Source organism: Chaetodon auriga, chromosome 14, assembly GCF_051107435.1.
Source record: "Chaetodon auriga isolate fChaAug3 chromosome 14, fChaAug3.hap1, whole genome shotgun sequence".
NCBI lineage: Eukaryota > Metazoa > Chordata > Actinopteri > Chaetodontiformes > Chaetodontidae > Chaetodon > Chaetodon auriga.
The window spans coordinates 14003489-14023805 of NC_135087.1; the positions used below are offsets into that span (position 1 = coordinate 14003489).

Here is a 20317-nt window from a genome sequence, read left to right on the forward strand (position 1 = left end):
ATGAACCAACCTGACACTTAAACATCTCTAATTATTGCTCTATGTGTCACTGCACTCCTCTCAGTGTCGGTGAAGCTACGGAAACATTACGCCCCTCTCCTCCCTCTCTCCTCTCACTTACACCTTCCTTCCTACATCTCTCACCTCCCCAAATTCCCACCTTTCACCCTCATTCACAGTCACCTCTTACACCAACTCCTCCTCTCCCGACTCTAGACTAGACAGTGGCGGTGCACAAGCTAGGCTCTGTCAGGCCCCATTTCCCTCTGACCGCCTCACTGCACAGCCCACCAGGGTCTGCAAAGGAGATTAGTGCAGCTCCAAGCTGTCCCTGAGCTGCAGTGAGAGCCTGGCACACAACACGCAGGAGAGCAACCCGCAACGCACTGCTGCAAACTAGCCAGAGGGAATTTCAATGGAGTAGATACTAAATATGAACATGAAGTAGAGCCAGCAGCAAAGCAAAAGCAAAGATATTTTGGGATGTGGATGTTTTCCAGTTAGATACTTCTAGTTCCCTCTGGTTTCCGGGTTACATAATTTTACCTGCCGTGAAATTGAAAATCCTACATGATGTTCTGAACAAATTAACACCTCTCATGCTCAGCTCAGAATTATGTAGATCTTTGATGTGCTTTTAAGATGTGGACTTTATATATAGTCCTTATGGTACAATTAGTTTCAGTCATCAGGGCAAATCTGTAGAAGGTCTGTGATACCTCTCTGTCACTGCTTTTCATTTATCCTTCTTATTTCTTGATTGTTTTTGTAACCCATTTGCTTTTTTTTCTGTCTTGTTTTGCACATCAGACACAGAGCACATCTATTATAGACACATTGTTGTTAATATGTTTCCTTGTCATAATAAATCCGAATATATTAAGCCCACAAACTCACCAGGATAGGCCCATGGAAGATGTAAATTAAAAGTAAATCTCTTTAATTATGGATCCACAGTTGGGGCCCTGGGGCAAACTCCTACTCTAACCATGCAGACTCTGGCAGGGTGAAGTGTTGCAGTGGAGCAGCCTCGTAATTTTAAAAGGTAATTCCCCTTCTTTCCTCTCCCCCATCAGTCACACTGTCAGCCCTGCGCAGCAAAGTGGCTTCAATTTAACCCTCATCCATAAATGTCCATATTTAAACGACAAACGCTCAGACAATCTTTAGAACTGATGCGAAGGTTTGTCAAAGCTTTCAGGATGCCGGGCCGGCAGATTCTGCACGCTGACAGGCCAACCAGCAGCCGTGTTAATGCTCTAATATAACTCTACTAACCGCATGGCAGAGAGCTTCTCCCCCTTCCTCCAATCCCACAGCACAACAGTGTGATTGTCGTCCAGGCCCACCGAGGCCAACCGTTTGCCATCCGCTGAGGAGGGAAAAACAAAACCATTCAGTACAGCACGGGCAGAGCTTTGGTTCAATGAAGTTTGGCCCTTGTTAGCAACATGAAAGAAGCCTGGTGGGTTTGATCCAAGCCAGGTGATTCACTGACACTGACATACAGATCACAGCGCTGCCTCTGTCTGGGGCCAATTAAAGGAAGCGAGAGGAACAGCTCTACCTTGAAGCTGTCGGTCTGTTGCGACTGAAAGACGGCAGAATAAGGTTTTTCGGCGTTGCCGGTAAATTGGGTGTCTTGTGAATTTGCCCATTTCTTTTATGTGTGAAATTATTTTTTTGCTCACTGTTAGAGCGAGATGCCTGGAAGAATTTGCGAATACAAAACGTATGTTATGTTGAATCCATCTGGGTAGGATGACTAAAAGCAGTGTGAGTGTTACCTGAAAAGTCCAGAGCGCACACTCCGAGCTGGTGGAAACCCTTCAGCACAGACATGGGTTTTAACGTTTCTGTGTCCCATATGTGGATGGAGGAATCTCTGCCAACCTGGACAGACAAAAACATCCAAAGTTTATGTAATTCAACCCATTTACACATGAGAACTTTGAGTCTGACATGGCAATGAATCTCTCTCGGCTCATCTCCGAGGAGCCATAACCCCACAGCTAAAAAAAGCTTTGAATATTTTATGTCTGCAGTGCCGGCAGCTACCTGGCCTGTTGCTACGAAGTCCTTCAGGGGATGGATAGCCAGACAGAGAATGTCATCATCATGGCCCATGTAGAAACGCTGGGTATTCTGTTGTCTGTTGTACACAACCCCAATGGCGGCTACATGGTAGACTATCTCCCCGGTCTGGGTGTAGAACAGGTTGCTCCTGCAATCATAACCCCTGTAGCTGCAAACAAATAAACAAAAACAGAAACAAATGATGGAACTGGACTGCAGGGCTTAATTACAATTTAAAACAAAAGTATCAGCCTTTGAGTGTCAGTTTTATGACGCGACAGAGTAAGCCTACCCATGAATGAAGTGCAGCTTCACTCCGCTGCCCGGCGCTCGCTCTCTCTTCTTCATGGCCGTCGCTCGATGCTTCTCTTTGCACTGCTCTTTGAGCTGAGGTAGATCTTCTTTATAAACCTGGATACACGTGTGCAGATTCTCTGTTAAACAGCAAATCTGATTTTCAGGGAGACGTGTTCAAGAGGCGAACATTGATGTGATCACGAACCTGTCGTCTATATGTGAGCTGCGTCTCCTGCTCAATTTCTGAGTCCATCTCAGGTACGTCTGACTGATCAGAGTCGGACTCCTCACTGTTAGAGTCTGCCAAGGTCTCTGCAGGCAGAAACAAGGTTGCATCACACTTCGCTAGTAAAATCATTCGCTGTCTCCGAATCAGACAAACATCCCACTGCACTCACAGTAAAAAAACACTGCACCACGTTTCAGTAGAAGTGAGGGTCTATCATGTAATAATACCGTGACATCTCCTATTTATCAGGCAGCCGTGCTTCACAGTGACATCGCTCAAGACAAATGTATAAAATTGCTGATGCAGCACAGTAAAGCCGTGCCAAGGCAAGGCAATAAGCAGAACTGGCAGCTAAGGGCGGCTGCTCACAAGATCCATTAGGAGAATTAAAAGGAAAGGCAGTTAGTATGTGCTTTAATTTCAGAGAGCGCAGCTGCGCTCTGTCTCTGGAAAAAATATGACTTGGGAATGACAATGCAATTATACTTTCCAAGCTTCATTCACTTTTATTGGATTTGTCTTAATTAATGTGATGGCCGTTCCTTTGCAGAGCTTTATGGAAATGGTGGTTCATGAAAGAAAGTACGGGAAGGGAGCAATCTAGTGCATTGCTCTCTGGTGGTTTAGCACATCAAGTTCATGAGGCTGGAGGGAGCAGTATGGGTGCACGTAATGTAGCAGCCAGTTACAATCATACAAGCCCTAAAACATAACTAAGAAATGTACTACGACATTCAGTTTCACTAAATGGGTTGACATTACCACAATTTACTGTGTAAATAGTTTTACTTTCAGACAGGTACTCCAAGCTGATTTTAAAGGAACAGACATTTTAGGAAATATGCTTCTGGTACTCCCTTTCTTGCAGAGGTCAGTGGGATGATTGATATCACTCTTGTGTCAGTGAGTTAAATATGTAGCTGTGGCCAGCAGCTTAACTTAGCTTAGCCTGGCTCTGTCCAACAGTCACAAATTCCACCTACCAGCACCTCTTAAGCTCACTAATTAACTCCTTATATCTCATTTGTTTAATCCATGAATGGAAATTCACTGTTTTATGGGGGTTATGTGTCAGACTCTCAGGAGTTTGGATAGAGCAAACACAATATATCAACAATAGTAATTTCGACACAGCCGGGCTAGCTGTTTCCCTGTTTTCAGTCTTTGTGCTAAGCTAAGTTAACTGGGTGCTTTTGGTAGTTTCATATTTAGCCAACAGACATGAGAATGGCACCAATCTCGTCATCTAACTCTCAGTAAATAACCAACAAAGTCTATTTCCTAAGATGTCGAACTACTTCTTTAAGTATGGAGCAACAGCGAGGAGCATAGCTAAGCACAAAGACTGGAAGCAAGAGGAAACAGCTAACTCTGTTCAAAGTAAAAAAACTCTACAGTGTGCCTTGTTGTTGTCTTGTTAGTCAAACTTGTTTTTATATCATTATTGTGTATGAATTTACTATGTGTTAATAACTGAGCTTTAGCAGTGTGGATAGGCATATTCTTTAACTTTGGAGAAAGTCAGATGGGCTTTTTGTTCTTCTTCCAGTGTTTATGCTAAGCTAAGTTAAAAGCTCTTCCATTAAAGGAATAAAAAAGCAACATTTGAGTAGAAGATTGAGTGGACATCAAAATTTCCACCAGGCTTCTCCACTTAGCCTGATTTGTTAATGTCTTTTTGGCAGGAGCCACCGATTTTGTGAAATAAGTAATATCAGTAATGTGAGTGTCTGGCATTACCAATATTATATTCCCACACTGGGGCATGGTTTCATCATCGTACCTTGTGGCGCTATATGCAGAGCTTCTTTAGACTTTCTTTCAGGAACAAACTTCCACTGGAACACTGAGTGATCAGCGCCACCAATAGTAATGACCCACTGGTAGTCATGTGACCATCTGGCGTTGGTTATGTGGGCTGAGTGACCTAAATACTTTTTAAATTTTGCGCCTAAAATCAAGAGGAAACATATCAGTAATATTTCAGAACTTCTGTACTCAACTAAGCTTAGAAATTAAACAACTGGGTCTTCTTTACCTTTTTTAATACATGGATATCGTAAAAGTTTGACTAATCCGTAGTCATCAGCTGTCACCAAGACTTGATTGTTGAAGTTGGCGTCCACAGAGTTAATGTCATTGATATCTGAGTACTTGGGCCATATTCCGTTGACCTCAGGGCCCAACACACACGTCCACGAAGCCCACTGCACCAGCTTCAGCTCCTCCCTGTTGGTCACCTCCTTCCCACCTCAACAGAAGACAGAAATATTCTATCTCACAAAGAAGCTCAGTGATAATATTACATCAAAGCAACAATGCTTTTGGGGCTTTTCTATTGGCAGTATTTTACAGACAACATGATCTGTTGGAATAGCTGTGCTACAAACGTAATCCGCCTGGGAACCTGGACTTACTTGGCATCCTGTAGAAGAGCCTCCTGCCGCTGCCGTCATTAGTCTGCAGGTACTTGCTGTCCGTGGACCAGTCCATGTGCGTAATGAAGCTGTTTGAGCCGATGCACTCGCCCACTTTCTTGTACCTCTGCACCACGCCATAGATGTCCACTGAGTTATCATTAGAGCCGACAGCCAAGTGGGCCCCATCAGGGGAATACTTCAACTCATGGATGGCCTCCTTCCTGTCCTTGATGTGGACCACCTCTGTCATATCTCTGGATGGAAGCAGAGAAATGCAACTTGAATGAGAAGCTAAAACAGACACAAAACAATGAGGCTCTTTATTGTAGCAGCCATTTACAGAGCATCAAAATTTCCCATTTGGCCTTTTGAGTTGTGTACCCACCTGACTCTGAGAACGGTGAAGGAGCCATCCTTCATTCCCAGCGCGAGGTGAATGCCATCAGTGCTCACAGCTGCACAGCGGATAGGCTCCTCCATGTTACAGCGAGCTATCAGCGCGTGGTCTATAAGGCTCCATATCCTTTTGACACAGAGGAGAGGCAAAGCCGTGATGAGATTACATCAACTCAAACAACCATGACAACCACGTTTGCAGCGTTTGCATATGCAGATTTAGAGTATAGCAGAGCAGCGTAAACTTTATTGTCCCGGAGGGAAAATTTGTCGTGGCACAGTGCTACAGCCCGTTGCTTCACATAAATAGACAGATGACAAAAACATGAGAAACCTTTGACACGATGCTACACGGTTGCTGAACATTGAAACATTTCACATTTGACGGTAAATTTGATGTTGACAACACGGCAGCTAGATGACACAACCCTGTGAAGACAGTTGTGTAGGCAGGTTTGTATGTACCTTATCTAATGGGGAAGTTTTAGTATGATAGGAATTGTGTACTTAACAATAGCACCTGTTAATGCCCACTGGGAGTATTTTCGGTGCTTTGCTTGTGCTTTTGTATGCTGATTGTTGTTGAAGTGCATTGTCAAATAAACCAAACCAATTCATATTTTGAAAGTAACGTAAGAAATAAATTACTGTCCCGTCACAGTTGTCAATAAGTAAATTACTGTCCCATCACAGTTGTCAATAACTGTACTTTTACACAAATTTAATGCTGAATGAATAGATATGACTTTAACATGACAGCATCTTCTTAAAAACCCCTCTCAGGTTAATGCTGAAGCTTCACCTGACTGAGCGATCATCGCTTCCTGTCATGGCCAGAGGCTTGGTGGGGTGGACCGCTAGAGCCCACAGCTCGCCCTCACAGTGACCCTGCATGATGAGAAAGGGTTTGTTGCGGTCGTGGACCACCACCTCAAATATCTCGCTGTCCTGCGTGCCCACCAGGATGTGATCTCCCCGCCAGCAAACGCTGCGCACGGACAGCCCTGTCAAAAACACGCATACACTTAAAAATCAGAAAAGACTTTGACAAAGCATGCTGACAGAAAGCAGACAGACATTTGCCTTGTACAGTCATTATAAGACAAGACAGGGATAATATAGACAGGAGGTGCAAACAGCCACCTGCAGGCTACCTAGGACGGACATTTTAACAGGAAAATACAATGACAGCACATGTTGTCAAGCCAATCTGCAACTGACTCTGGGTAATACGGTAAGAGGATGGAGGAAGCATATGCTGCATACATATGTGAACAGAACATCTGTATACAGAGTAAAACTGCAACAGAGCTTGAACTTACTAACAACAAGAGGAAGAGCAGAACAACGTGGGGACTGCTACAAACAGACTGACATGGTTTATTTTACTCCGCCCGCAGTGACATTACCCACCTCGGCTATTTTCACCTCTAGCTACTGTTAGGTCCAAAATTATAAGTACAAGAGATGGAGAAAATAGAAAAGAAAGAGAGTATTAGTAAGGAGAGCAGAAATGGCATAAAGGGTGTTTTTTTGTTTTTTTTTTAGATTTATACAATTCTTCCAGTTCCTCAGGAGACCACAATTTAGCCTGCAACCTTTCTGTGCTTAGATTAAAGGAAAACGGAGGCAGTTTGACATCACCTTTATATCCTTGGTCTGTTTCCCTGAGATCAATGACAGTAATTGGTTTGAAGTTGAGATCCCACAGCCGGACGCAGCCGTCTCGGCCCCCAGTGGCGAAGCCCTCTTCACAGACATTCATGCTGAAAATCCCTGACTGGAGGAAATGACAGGCTGTCAGTGAGGATCTGCACAACAAATGAGCAACGACAGAACCAGCGCCAGATACAGACCGCATAGTGCTGCTGCTCAGCCAGGCATGTGTTTAACAAGGCTTTCACAATTACAAACCTGCTACTGTGGCCTCAAGATAACAGAGCTAGGTAATGGGGGTGTCATATTTATTTTATCACTGGAAAGCTCTACTGAGAGCCTCCTTTGGATAAGGGTTTTTGTGTATAGGCACCTTGCTAAACCCTCACTGAGACATTTGGTGGTACAAAAAGCAGGAGTGAACATGTACTGTAGTCATTATCCCCTCCCCCATCCACCCATCCCCTCACCCAGCTGTTGATCCAATAGATATCATTTAATCCTGCGGAGCAAAAGGCTGATCCTTTTCTACTGAGCAGAATCAAACAAAGCCAGCATGCGTGGCTTCAACTGTGGTTCACTGTGCTAGATGTTTTCAATGCAATGCTTTTGTATACGGTGCAGCAGAATGGATGTGCGAAATCAGCCCGAGCGACAGAGCACACAAACGCGCGGATCTTATGAACTCACCCCATGAGCTCCTTGCACCGTCCTCATCAGGTTGATCCCTTTCCACACGTATATGTCACCATTCAAGGCACCTGAATATGTGACCTCGTCCTTGGCGCAGGCAAGGCAGAGGATGGTTTGGAGATCCCCCGTTTTGCCAAAAACACCACGCTTGGGTGTGAGAGCATTACCGCATAAGCTCCAAAACTGCAAACACAAACAGGAAGAGTGAAAAAGCAGGGTGGCTAATAATCCCCCCTGTAATCCTTTCCTGAACGAACAAATGGACAATTATGGAACATTTAGATAAAACAGTGAAAACCATCAAGTCCTTTAAGGGTTGACAGCCACACGTAGCCATTGAACAACACACACACACGCAGACCTTGAAAGAAAGCCAAAGTCAAATTCAAATGCTCTCCCTCCTCTTCATGTGATATGGGGGGGAACTCTTGCTGGGGGTCAGTGCTGTAACCACCTGATCAGCATGCACAGACACAGATGCACACACGCATACACGCCCGCTCATTATTTATGAACAAGGTCATCGGGATGCACAGGCACAGCCTCGTCTGAGGGCTAAATCCATCAGACGGAGGAGGAGAGAGCGAAAGAGAGACACTCGGTCTGCATGGAGATGAGATCACAGGGAGAAAGCTCGAGGAGGACGTCTCGAATGCTGAGACAGACACAGTGAAACAGACACATACTCATCACCCGCAAGCAGGAAAATGGCAGAATGACAACCCTTTTTCTGGTTTATCTAAAGGAGAACAGTTCTGCACTGCAGAAAGAGAAAAAAATGATAAAAAATTAAGTGTAATAACCCTGGACCAGGATGATTCTGCTTAGAAACAGAACTTGCAGGAAAATGATGATGCTGTCTTTGTTCAAAAGAACTGATTTGCAGAGGCTTGATAGACAATCACACAGTGAACAAATGAGCTCCTCAGTAGTGAAAGCCTGTCACACCCTCACTAACAACTATCCTCCTGACTGATAGGGCTGCTGTGTGCTAACAGGAGGGATCGATTATCAGAGATGGGCATCACAGCCTCAGATACAACCCTGCCATCAAACATCTAAGGCTTGTACACACCTCAGCAGGACAGGTCTCTCCTATTGCTGAGCTCCTGACTGAGCTCTCAGTGAGTATTTGCATGTGCGTGAGCCTTCTTGTGGGGTCGGGGCTGAAGGTTAAGCAGGAAAGATCATAGGCATGTGAGTAATCTTGGAAGGTGTTTATGAAGGTTGAAGTGTGTCAAGTGCTGGGTGTGTGTAAGGGTTGGTGGGGGAGGGGGACGGGAGGGGGGTTTTGTGGCCCTGCCTGTTGCGGAGGCAGTGGGGAGGGATGCACCGTGACTGCACAGCCCTCCCTGCCCGCAACTGATAAGGCAGTGAGACACGGGCACCGGCTAATCCCTTCACTGCTGAATTACTGAGAGGAGACGAGATGCTGGAGGGGTTTATGATGAGGCCAGGAGCAGGAAAGAAAGGTGCAGAGAGAGAGGGGGGGGCACAATAGAAAGATAGAAATTGAAGCTGGAAAATGAGAGTGCTTTAAGTTGAAATCAGGACCTAGGTAACAGTGTTACTTTCTCTTAATAACACTTTTAATTTATTAAACATCCTCCAGAGAACTCCCGGCATAGTGGAAACTGCTCCTCTTAACCCAGCATTAATGGTATGCTCAGTTACCTCCACCATCACTTCAAGGAAAACCTTTTAAATGTAATTAAAGCAGAAAGGGTCACAACTCATCAGCTCCTGCACTGCATCAACCCTCACCCCTTTTATCTCACTCATAATACCCCTGCTGTCAGACCACAGTGACCCTGAATGGTGTCAGAGCGCTAAATGCTACGCTAACAGAGGTCAACTCTTTGGCAGCTCACTGTAAGGAAAACTGGGTGACTGGCTGTCAGTGTTGCTGGAAGCTCATTTTCTCACAGCTGCTGTCATCCTTCAACATGGTGTCAACGACCACGCTAGCATGTTAGCAAGTCTTTGCTGACCACTGTTTCACTAAGATGAATTGCACTGCTCAAAGCAAGTTTCAAATGTCTGTCAGCAGATTTTCAGATCATATATAGATAAATAAAAAACAGTGGTTGGGAAAGGCAGAAAAATTCAAATTCATAAAACACAGCAGCACGGCTTGCAAACTGTTAGCCATAATGTAAAACATACAGGATTTGTGGTTGTGGTTTCCAGCCTGGGAATTGGGACCCCCACACAAGGTGGCAAGACAAATCTAAAAGCATTTTTGTTGTACAAAATTCTGTTTATTTTCAACACTTTCTGCAAATGTTTCTATTTTTTGATGAGTTCTCATCCACCCTCTAGAAATAAAGAACACAATCAGTGATGAGGGGTTGCAAGTAGATAGAGCACAATTGGTGGTATGGTTCTTAAACAAAGGGCCAAATCTTCTCATCGATAACGAGTCAGGCAGCAGGCAGGTGAGTGGTAGGTGTTTCTGTGTGTGTGGAGGGGGCTCATGAGGGGCATGCTAAGGTCTGAGCTGTCCTGAACTAATCAAAACACAAATGACTGTGTAATTAGCTAGGAGGAGCTGCATGAGGAGGACAGCGTTGCCAGCAGCCACGGTCCTTGTCATGGAGGTTGTGTTTTCCTCAGCCGGCTAGTGAGTGGATTACTGGGACTAAATCTCCTGGATGCTCTGAGTGCTATAATCGCTGAGCGAGCACAGGGTCGGGGAGCAGATGTCACATGGTCCGCAGGGTGAAGGCTGGGGAATTATGTGGGACAATTGCTGGATTGCCTTGGCATCAGGAAGTGGAAGTGGAGGAGGAGAGGGAAGACCGGAGGATTCAGTGGGGACTGGGGGGGGCACGGTGGTGGGGGAAGAGTTCAGGGGAGAATTACTACGAGAGGAGGCAAGTCAAGCAGGATTGAAATGAGGGAATCATCAGTGAAATGATACACCAGGAGGAAATACCTCCAGTAGGCTAAACCATGCTGCCTACATCAACCCCATTTAAGAGTCACAAGGTTTAGCCTCACAGCGCCACTGGGAACATTTCTGATCTGAGCACGATTCACTCACTTCCCAGTGTTTTGGAAATAAGCTTCCTCTGTGGCTCTGAACTCCTTGTTATTTCCTAATGGCCGTGCCGCTCAAAGAACACTACTACATATCCCAAGGGAAGGCTTGGCAAAGACACCCTGCATGAACTCATCAAAGATGCATGAACACTACTCTTCTGTGAAAAAGACATGATAGAGATAGGCCCGAAAAAGGGAAGCGAGCAATGCTGCCGTTTGCACAGGAGAGGGTTTTTAAAAGCTGAATGAGGAGGGCTGAAAAGAGGAGATGAGTAGTGGAGTCATGGTTCCCCATAAAAAGGGAACATTTTTCCTCTCTGCAGCGCAGATTACTACAAATTTCAGGGAAGAGACTGTGAGTCATTGCCTGTCCTACTTATGTTAAGTGCCTAATAACCACGGACTCTGGAATAAAGTGAATTTGCATACATCTATTTTAAGACTTTGATATGGTCATGGTGATAAAGCAGAGAAGGCAGGGGAGAAAGGGGCATGGAGCCAACGGATTCTTCAAACTTCCTAAAAATCATAATCTGTTTTCAGATATTATGCAAATGAGGCACAAGAACTCCAGCTCTCAAGAGCCGGCTGTAATCTGCGAGATGTAAAATGACCAGGAAGTGACTGTACCTTGATATGTTTGACACCACAGCTTACAAGCTTGCTTGGCTGGTACAAATCCCATGATATGTCAAATATCTGTGGGGAGAAAACATATGATGCATTAAATGTTGGCTGATTGTTACATAAACACCACAATATCACATTTACATTATGCAGAATATTGCTCCTTCGTGTAACCCTTTGAAAAAAAGACTTAGAGTAGAAAAAATATGAAAATAACAGAGGAAATTAAAAGAGAAAAGTATGTGTTTGCACTGGCTGCGATATAATGTGTGTGGGCTGAATTAGACAACAACAGCTGTCTGCATTTCATCTTTTTAAAATTCCTTTTCATTAGCCGTGCACCCTCTCAGACGGCGCTCTGGAAAGCTCACAATCAATCAGGCCTAACTTGTTTATGTCCCCTTTGGGCAGGCGCTCCATCCTGCGTTTAGAACTAATTGAGGCGGTCGATACGGAGCTTGTGACAGAGACAGGGGAGGAAGAAAGTGTTTACCCTGTCTGTATGACCGGGAGCGGCTGCCAGCACCTTCCCTCTCCTCCAGTCCCACACACAGATTGTGTTTTTAGAGTCCAAACCCACGGACACCAAACACTGCAAAGACAGCAAAGAAAAAGAAGTCATATCACAGATTGAACAGACTTCGCTCTGTTGCACTAATCACAGCAAAACAAACCTAACTACCTCCGCTGTAGCATGGCAGGCCACAATGAAAGGGCTAATAACAGCTACAGAGCAGAACTGAACAGTTGTCCAGCCTCTGGCACTTCCAGTGAGCACATTTGAGTGCTTCTTGCTGGAGGAGCCTCCTATAGCTGGCTGAGTGAGTAGGCAGCAGCAGCAGCAGCAGTGGAGCAGAAGAGAGGAGAGCAGCTCTTATGGAAACCCGTCTCCACTCTGCAGCTTCTTTACATGGCAGAGGATGTCCTCTTTGATCCATTGCTGAATCAGTGTTCAGTTATGGATAGAAGTCATTGGTGAGGCTTTTGCACTGTTTCAACTTTTTTAAAAGAGGCCCTGCATGACGAAACCCAGTGAAAACATGCAGATGAGGGGGATGGAAGAGTACATCCATATTTTGAAAACTCCAGTCGTATTTTCAGCCATGCCAGCGAAGCTGCCCGAGCGTTGTCAGTCCATTTATTGGTCCACCACTTTGATCCAGACAGAAATATCTCGACAATTTAAGGATTTGGTACAAACATTCATGGTCCCCAGATGATGAATTCTTATGACTTTGGTGAGCCCTTATCCCTTCCTCTGGCACTATCACCATGTTGAAATTTTGCAAACAAATTGCCTTACCATCAGCCTCAGCTGTACTGAGTTTAGAGCTGATTAGCAAATGTCAGCATGCTAACATGATAAACTAAGATAAGTTAACACGGTAAACATTAAACCCACTAAACAAGAGCATGTTAGCATTGACACTGTGAGCATGTTATCATTCTGAATAGCTTAAGTGCAGCTTTACAGAGCTGGCAGTCGACTCTTAGTTGGCTCAGCAATGGTTATTATAAATTAATACATTCCACTTAGAAAGGTTGGCATTAATTAAATGTGACAGCTGAGATATCAAAATAAAAAAGCACCTTCTACTGTTTATTTTTGAGGGTTAATGAGAGTTTCATGTGGAAATATTTTGTGCAATAATGTCTGCAGGCAAGTGCTTAATCAAGACACCATATAAAATGTTGCTATAGTCTCAATGTCACCTCAACCACAGACTGAGGTGACATGCAGGCAACTGGCTAAAATAGTCAGAACAACAAAAATAAAGTGAAACAATAATAATGAGTCATACTCTTCATATCAGACAGCACAACTGCAGCTCATACTGGAATATCTAGAAGGGATGTCTCAAACATCAGTGTGTTTCTTTACATTGTTTTAATGGATGGACAGGGTAATGGCACAAGGGATTCCTCTGGATCGTCCTGAGTTCAGCGCTGACTTCTCCTGATCCAGCAAGGGGAGAGTTGGAGAGTAAATAGAGCTACTAAACTGAGAAGCGACGGAGCCTCCTCTGGCTTTAAACACTGTCACTTTCCATCTAAATCCCCAGCTCTCTACCCGAGCAGGAAAATAGCACAGGGTCATCTCCCTGTCTCTGCAAAATACAGGAGGTATAACGCCGCTCTGAGAGCTCCTATGGGAGGAAGAGAGAGAAGTGCAAGAGCTGGTTGCGCATGGTATCGATTTTCATAGTCCAAATCAACATTAGGTGGAGGCTGCAGTGTGTAAATAATAACTGGTGGCAAGTCTGCAGAGAGCTGACTCAAACGATAACATGAAAAGGTTCAATGGCAAGTTACCTGAATATCCTGGTGATTCTCACGAGTTATTAATGGCTTCCCTCACCTTAACACAACCAGCTCCCATCAAACTCTGTGACACAACGTACCAAACATAGCTGACTGTTTTCATGAAAAATCTACCAAGTAGAGCATGTCTGGGTGCAGCTGTCCAGCTAATACTGCTGGAGTAATCACAGATGTGTCATTCAGAAACTCAGCCCGGCAGGCAAGCTGCAAATCCAGTGGAGTTTTGATTGTTGCTGCTGTGCCTCTCAAATTGAGTATTTCTGGTGATTCTTTCAGCTCTGTCTGTGTTCTACCGTTACCTTACGGCAGAAAAATAACAAAGTATGGGCTGCAATTCAAACAAAGCGACAGAGCAATCAAATGGGACATTCTGTGGTGGATTCTCATCATGTGAACGTCACAATCATTGTGTCACAGCAGTACCTGTCCCTCCAGGTCGAAGGCCAGGCAGGCAACGCCGTGCGTGTGCACATCCTTGAGGATGGACACAGTCTGCACAGTGTAGGAGTCCCATACACAGATATAAGGCTCCTTGCCCACCTGTCCTGTGGCCACCAACACACGCTCCGGATGCAGAGCTAAACTGCACAGAGAGAGAAAGAGAGAGGAAACATCTGGTTAGCGTTGCCATTTTATGTGCTTGTGTGTGTGTGTTTGTCAGGCGAGGGATTCACCCTCCCAGCGGAAACCACTGGGATGAGATGAACACATTAAGTCTGCGATGGGTCTGAACATCGAAGCAGAGGGGCAGCTTGACGAGGTGACATGGTTCAATTCACTCAGTCATGCTCAAATACGCACATGCACAGCGTGGCTTCACGCGTGCCTGCAGGGCGTACCAAGAGTATAAAAAGCAGTAATGGTGAATCTGTGAACTTTTTTTTTCCTCCATTTTTGTTAATTATTTCAGCTTCCCTTCAACTATTCTGTGGCCCTTTCACCTTTTTAATTCATGTGGGGTTTCCTTGCATCACCAGGCATATGTTTGTAACACTGTTACATAATCCCCCCTCCCCTCCCCTCCACTCATACCTCCCCCACCTACACGCAGTCCCACTCTACAGCTGAGCAACAGCCTGTTGTATAAAGCTGTCACTCCCTCCCCCTGCACCACCCATCCTTTCAGCAGCCGCCAGTCACGTTCCAGGCAGGCCTGAGTGATTCACTGGGCAATTCTTCCTCTTGCCTTGTCCTGGCCTATATATTTCATGCTGCGATGGAGCTCCCTCCATTATAATCAGGCTGCCTGTTTTGCCAACTGCTCTCCAGAATTTCTAATCCTGGCTTGTATTCAGACAGCAGGGTTAGGCTTCGCAGGCCGGGCAGCGTCAACCAGCTAAATTCACGCAACTCACAGCAAATGACGCCTTCTCCCACTTTACACCTCAATCTACCTCTCTTCCTCTGCCTTTGTCCGAGTTTTCAGTCTCAATCTTTTCTGTCTGACTTGTGACAACTCACCTCCGTTGGAAATGCGCCGTCACCGCAGACTTGACAAAGCTCTGCCGGTGTAACGTCCCTGAAAGCTGACGTGGGTTAGAAGTGACAGTCCTGATCTCTCTCCTTGTTCCCCGCCATCACCTCCACTTCTCCACCTACTTTGCTGAACCTCTCTCCAACCTGGCACAATTTCTCATCTTACTTTTTATGAATTATATAATCAGAGCAAAGCAGCTAAAAATAGCTTTCAGAGGAAGCGAAAAAAAAAAATGATTGGAACACTTTGAGATGCAGACAGACACAGCAGAGAAAACTGCTTTGGCACAAGCAGGTAGTCCACAGCAAATCTGTCCTGTGTGACGCTGGAACAACATGAGACACTGAAAAATAAAATCTCCAACAGCTACGGAGTCAATCTCGGGGCAAAACTATTTGCAGGAAGCACCGACCCTCAGCTGGACTTTCACGTTAGTTCAGTCTCAGCTATCATATGTATAATATGTTACCGCTTGGAAAATCCAACACAGTCGTTGAGCCAGCTACAACCAGATCACTGTTTCATTTACATTTCTGTGAGCTGAAGAGCTCGCTAAATGCCATCACTAATGACTTAGCCTGCAGTGCATCACCACGGATCTCCTGTTTGATTAGGGCTACGGCTGTTTGACGCGGCTGTCTTCCATCTGCCAAGTCCTGTTGTACAAAACAAGCTAAATACTGCAGCAATTAAACAGCCTGTTTTCCTGTAGATATATATGAGGCGAAAAAACAGCCTCGAGCCAATAAACAGCCTGAAGAGTTGATTTCGCACAATGAAGACGCAAAGATGCAGCACAGGAAGAGACGAAGGTCAACTGAACCACACAGAAGAGCAGGAGACACACTTTAATCCAATCCAGCATAAATATTTTCCCCTTTTCAACATGCTGAGACAACTTTGATCCTCATTCCCCTGCAGTAGTTTCCTTTGTCTGGTTTTTGCTTTCAGTGGATTAAAAAGAAGTAGAGGATTGGCACATTTCTTGAGGTCTATATAGTATGGGATATTTCCCAGGATTCCACCTAGTGTTTGTAATCCAGCTGCACATCGAGCTCCATCTGAAAAACCTGCCCATACATACTAAAACCTCAGGCTGGATTCTGGCTGAACATGCCATTGTGACACCACACTGAATATTAGCTGGGCTTCATTAATGTTGTAGTCCTCAAATGCTCCAGAAAACCAAAATTACTGGCTCTGCGTACTGGAGCTGGTAGATGTTATCTAGAAAAATTATAGGTGAATCAGTCAATTAGCTGATTAGATGATGAACAGATCAATTGATTGTATAATCAAGTAATGGGGGAACAGTATTAATTCATCATCAGATCCACATTACTAATCAATAATGTAAAAATTTTTGAATGCACCAATTTTAATTCCCATAATACTCTATACGGAAAATATACATTATCAGTTCTGAGGTATTCGGTCGAATACTCCTAAACACGCTGTAATAGTAATCTAAAGCTTGGCATCACTGACATCTGGGCTGTTTCTAAGAGAGGGTAAAGTGGGGACAAGAGTACATTATCAGAGCGTGCGTAGCCTCCTCCAACTCAGCTGCGTAAAACATTCATAACACCGCTTAAATGAGATGTCCGTCTGAGTTTATTTTTTTAATCCCAGCCACAACACTGCTGAATCATGCCATTGCGCTAAGTAACTGTACTGAACTCTGGAGGATCCTAATTGGGGGAGACAGATTTGCTCTTTAGAGACCACGCTGCCTTTCACGGAGCGGCCTGGCTTCTCACGGTGATGATGGTACCTGTAAGACCTCAGCATCTCACTGACATTCTGCACAGGGGAACTGGAAAGAAATGTGCGCAAAGGTAAGAGGGAAGCAGACAGCATTGTCACCAACGGTTATGCTTATTAGTATGATGGGATGTTCCTATAATCGTCTCACTAGATCTTCTTTTATTGGACCTACTTTTTCCTTGTGCTTATGTTGATGAAAAGTTATGAGCTGGATGGAAAAAAAAAACCCAAAAAGCAGTTTGCAATCACACATGACTGGATACGGTGTCGACCAAAATGCTTGAGGAAACACATCACCACAAATAATGACTGTCTATTTATCAACAATAAAAACACATGAAGATGGAAACAGGGATATGTGAATCATATCTATTAGCTCTCATGGCCCATCATCAACAGTAATTGCCCGGAAGCGCATTCCCACACAGTCACCTGATACACCAGAGCCATCAGCTTCACATGCAAGGCTTTTATTTGTGCAACAGTCATATGGTTGAAAACCCAAATACACTAAACTACATGTATATTGAAGACACTAGCACGACTTTACATAATACGATTGTTGGTTTTGTACTTCTGACTTTAGCTGGCACATTAACATGCAGAGCTGGCTCACAACAGCTCACACAGTTCACAGTGCAAGTCTCTTCTCTGCCAATCTGACACATTTATCATGAGCTAATTCTAAAAAGAAAGAAATATATATCAGGAGTTACTGAAAATTCTTTGGCATTATTATTCACTGCATCTCTCCAAGCTCACTGAAACAAGACCAGCGTCAGCCTGGCATCTATAATCCATAACTCTGGCGGTGGTCCATCATAAAGTTAACAAGATATTGTAATATGAGACAGCCTTTTCTTCCTGTGTTCATAACACCCTCTCATTAACCCTCACTGTCTATCATAACAACCAACGTGAATAAGCCAAGATTTTGTGGATGACTAAATATAAATCTGTCTTGGGGAACAGCAGAAAACAAATATAAGGTTGCTATCTTTTGACATGTTTAGATGCTGATGCATGAACGCAATACCTGACTGTTGGTGCAGGACGAAAGTTACAACCTCACTGATGTCTATCATTGAGAATAAAGAGATTTTCCGACAAAATGCTTTATTAATTTAGCAAGATAGGAGACGCTGAACATTTAAAATGCATCAGTTTTTATCAGCGCTGCAAGAACTTAATGAAATAGTAAAACATTAAGAATATTATGATTTCAATATAACTGAGCCAGAATCAGACCAAACACTTGGTGCCGTCTTTTCGTACGGACACAATTCTTTTGGTGAGTTTCAACAAACAGGCCACAAGATTGAGAGGCAGACGCCTTCAAAGACCGAATCTCTGAATTAGTCAAGAGTGTCCTTCCCCTCCCTCCTCACTTTTTTACTGACAAATGATGACACAAATATCTTCCTTGCTCTCCACCCTTCTTAATCTTGACTTGATTGTGCGTGATGTTTTGCAACAGTCACAGAAACTCAATGGGCTCACACGCTCTTTTAAAGATTCAGCTTCTCCTTCCCTGTGCGTGTCTGTGTTTTGAATGTACTCAAGTGCGTGTGCAGGCCGGTGTGCACATGCCCTGCATATCAGCATGCCTGCAAGGAGGAGTGATTAAGCTTTGCGGCATGGACAAATTCCTGCAGGTTTTTAGCAGCAGCCTCAGGTTCTTTAGACCAGAATAAATATCAGAGCTGCAACAGTGTGGAACAATTACAGAAAGATGTGAGGAGAAGAACAGCAAATAACAGTTTATACTACTGTCTACTCATTTAATTAAAATGGCTTCAGGGAAATCATGCTTTAACTACAGCATATTAACGTCGGATTACGTTATTGCCCAGTAACTTTGGAATTCCTCAAACAGCAACAATAAAGTGCCAGACGAGTTAAGGAAAGCCAGACTACATTGCGTCCTTGTCTGCTCATGGACAGCTCAGCCTTTCATTCAGGTGTAAACCTGTCTATTCCCTCCTCCACATCTCACTGGGAGACCAGTTAAATGCAGCTGCGGGGCAAGATGAAGCCAGGAGGGAGAAACAAGGCCAGCAATTACCTCATGGAGTAAAACACCAATTTATACGTGGCTCACAAACAAAATATAGCAACAACCAAAATAGGCCGAGGAAACACAAAATAGGAGCAACGGAGAGGGAAACAGAGAGAGAGGTGCTGTCTGAGGGGCTGCATCTATTCCACATGAGTTAGTGCAACGTGAGAGCAGTCCAACAGTTCTTCAGCACCAAATCTGCTGAGGATTGCTCCTGGTTGTGCCATAGCAGTCTAAGTGGAAGGAAGTGTTTACGAGAACTTCACACGGACTCCTCTGAGATCTGAGTTTGAAATGAGTATTACCTGGTCTGCGTCTACAATAACAGACAGCTCATCTGCAACGCTTGCACTTTAAATACGCTCATATCACCAAAAGCCTTAGATTTATTTTAAATCAGAGAAAGTATATGACAACAAAAGATTAAATGACACCATAAGAAGCCTGAATCTCACTAAATTTGCTTGTTCAGCACAGATGACCAATTTGATGGTTTACAAAGGTTTGTACGCTGCGTGTTTGCGTCAAACTAATCACTCTATGGCTCGGTCAGTGACTCCTCCAGCTTAACATTTGAACTCACCCACAGGGCAGCTGAGGGTTAGTATCTCTATTGTCCCATAAATAATGGAGCAGGAGTCCAGCTGACTACCGACACAGTATATAATGCTAGTCATCTCCAGGCCAACCCACACACATGTCAACACAAGCACTGGAGCGTTGGACACAGGTCGTTGCTGTGTGGCATGCTGAGAAAGGCAGGGGGATCACTGCGTGTGTGACGTAACACTGGTTACTTTGCCGTGTTTTATCAAAGAGCATGTGACTCAAGGTTTGTTTGGCCACACTGTGATGAGTTACCACAACTCACAGAAGGCCATCTAAGGATCCCTTCAAGGACGGCCATGCTCAAGCGCATTTTTCAGAAATGCACTCTTGTATTATTGCTCCCCAAGTGCTGGAAAGACAAGACATGCAGGCTGCTGATTTGAAAAAGCTTTTGTTTGCTAACAGATAACGATGAAACCAGGCGTGCCAGCAATCTTAGCTGATGAAAATCTGCAGAAAATTAAGAGTCAGCTTTTTCAATGGGTCATTCATTAAGCAAAAATGACATATTTTCTATTAACACATTCTCTGATGAGCAGATTTGCTGCTTTCCTTAGTGTGATCTTGATATAAATTCAACATCTTTGATAATTAACTCCAATAAACTAATCTGGCAGCCCTGCAACTACAAGAGGTGACATGCG

General features: G+C 44.3%; 1 protein-coding gene across 1 annotated transcript in view; it reads right to left on the reverse strand.

Moving 5' to 3' along the window:
• The window catches only part of eml5 (EMAP like 5), a 36208-nt gene that overhangs the window by 15043 nt on the left and 848 nt on the right, over nucleotides 1–20317 (reverse strand). Inside the window, exons 2-16 of the mRNA XM_076748441.1 lie at nucleotides 14185–14344; nucleotides 11933–12031; nucleotides 11443–11511; nucleotides 7765–7950; nucleotides 7063–7198; nucleotides 6221–6422; nucleotides 5408–5545; nucleotides 5020–5276; nucleotides 4641–4853; nucleotides 4386–4553; nucleotides 2579–2685; nucleotides 2369–2487; nucleotides 2059–2245; nucleotides 1788–1893; nucleotides 1279–1372 (exon numbers count right to left, since the gene is read on the reverse strand). Of these exons, the coding sequence (XP_076604556.1) occupies nucleotides 1279–1372; nucleotides 1788–1893; nucleotides 2059–2245; nucleotides 2369–2487; nucleotides 2579–2685; nucleotides 4386–4553; nucleotides 4641–4853; nucleotides 5020–5276; nucleotides 5408–5545; nucleotides 6221–6422; nucleotides 7063–7198; nucleotides 7765–7950; nucleotides 11443–11511; nucleotides 11933–12031; nucleotides 14185–14344 (2241 nt within the window). The remainder of the gene's footprint in view (nucleotides 1–1278; nucleotides 1373–1787; nucleotides 1894–2058; nucleotides 2246–2368; nucleotides 2488–2578; nucleotides 2686–4385; nucleotides 4554–4640; nucleotides 4854–5019; nucleotides 5277–5407; nucleotides 5546–6220; nucleotides 6423–7062; nucleotides 7199–7764; nucleotides 7951–11442; nucleotides 11512–11932; nucleotides 12032–14184; nucleotides 14345–20317) is intronic.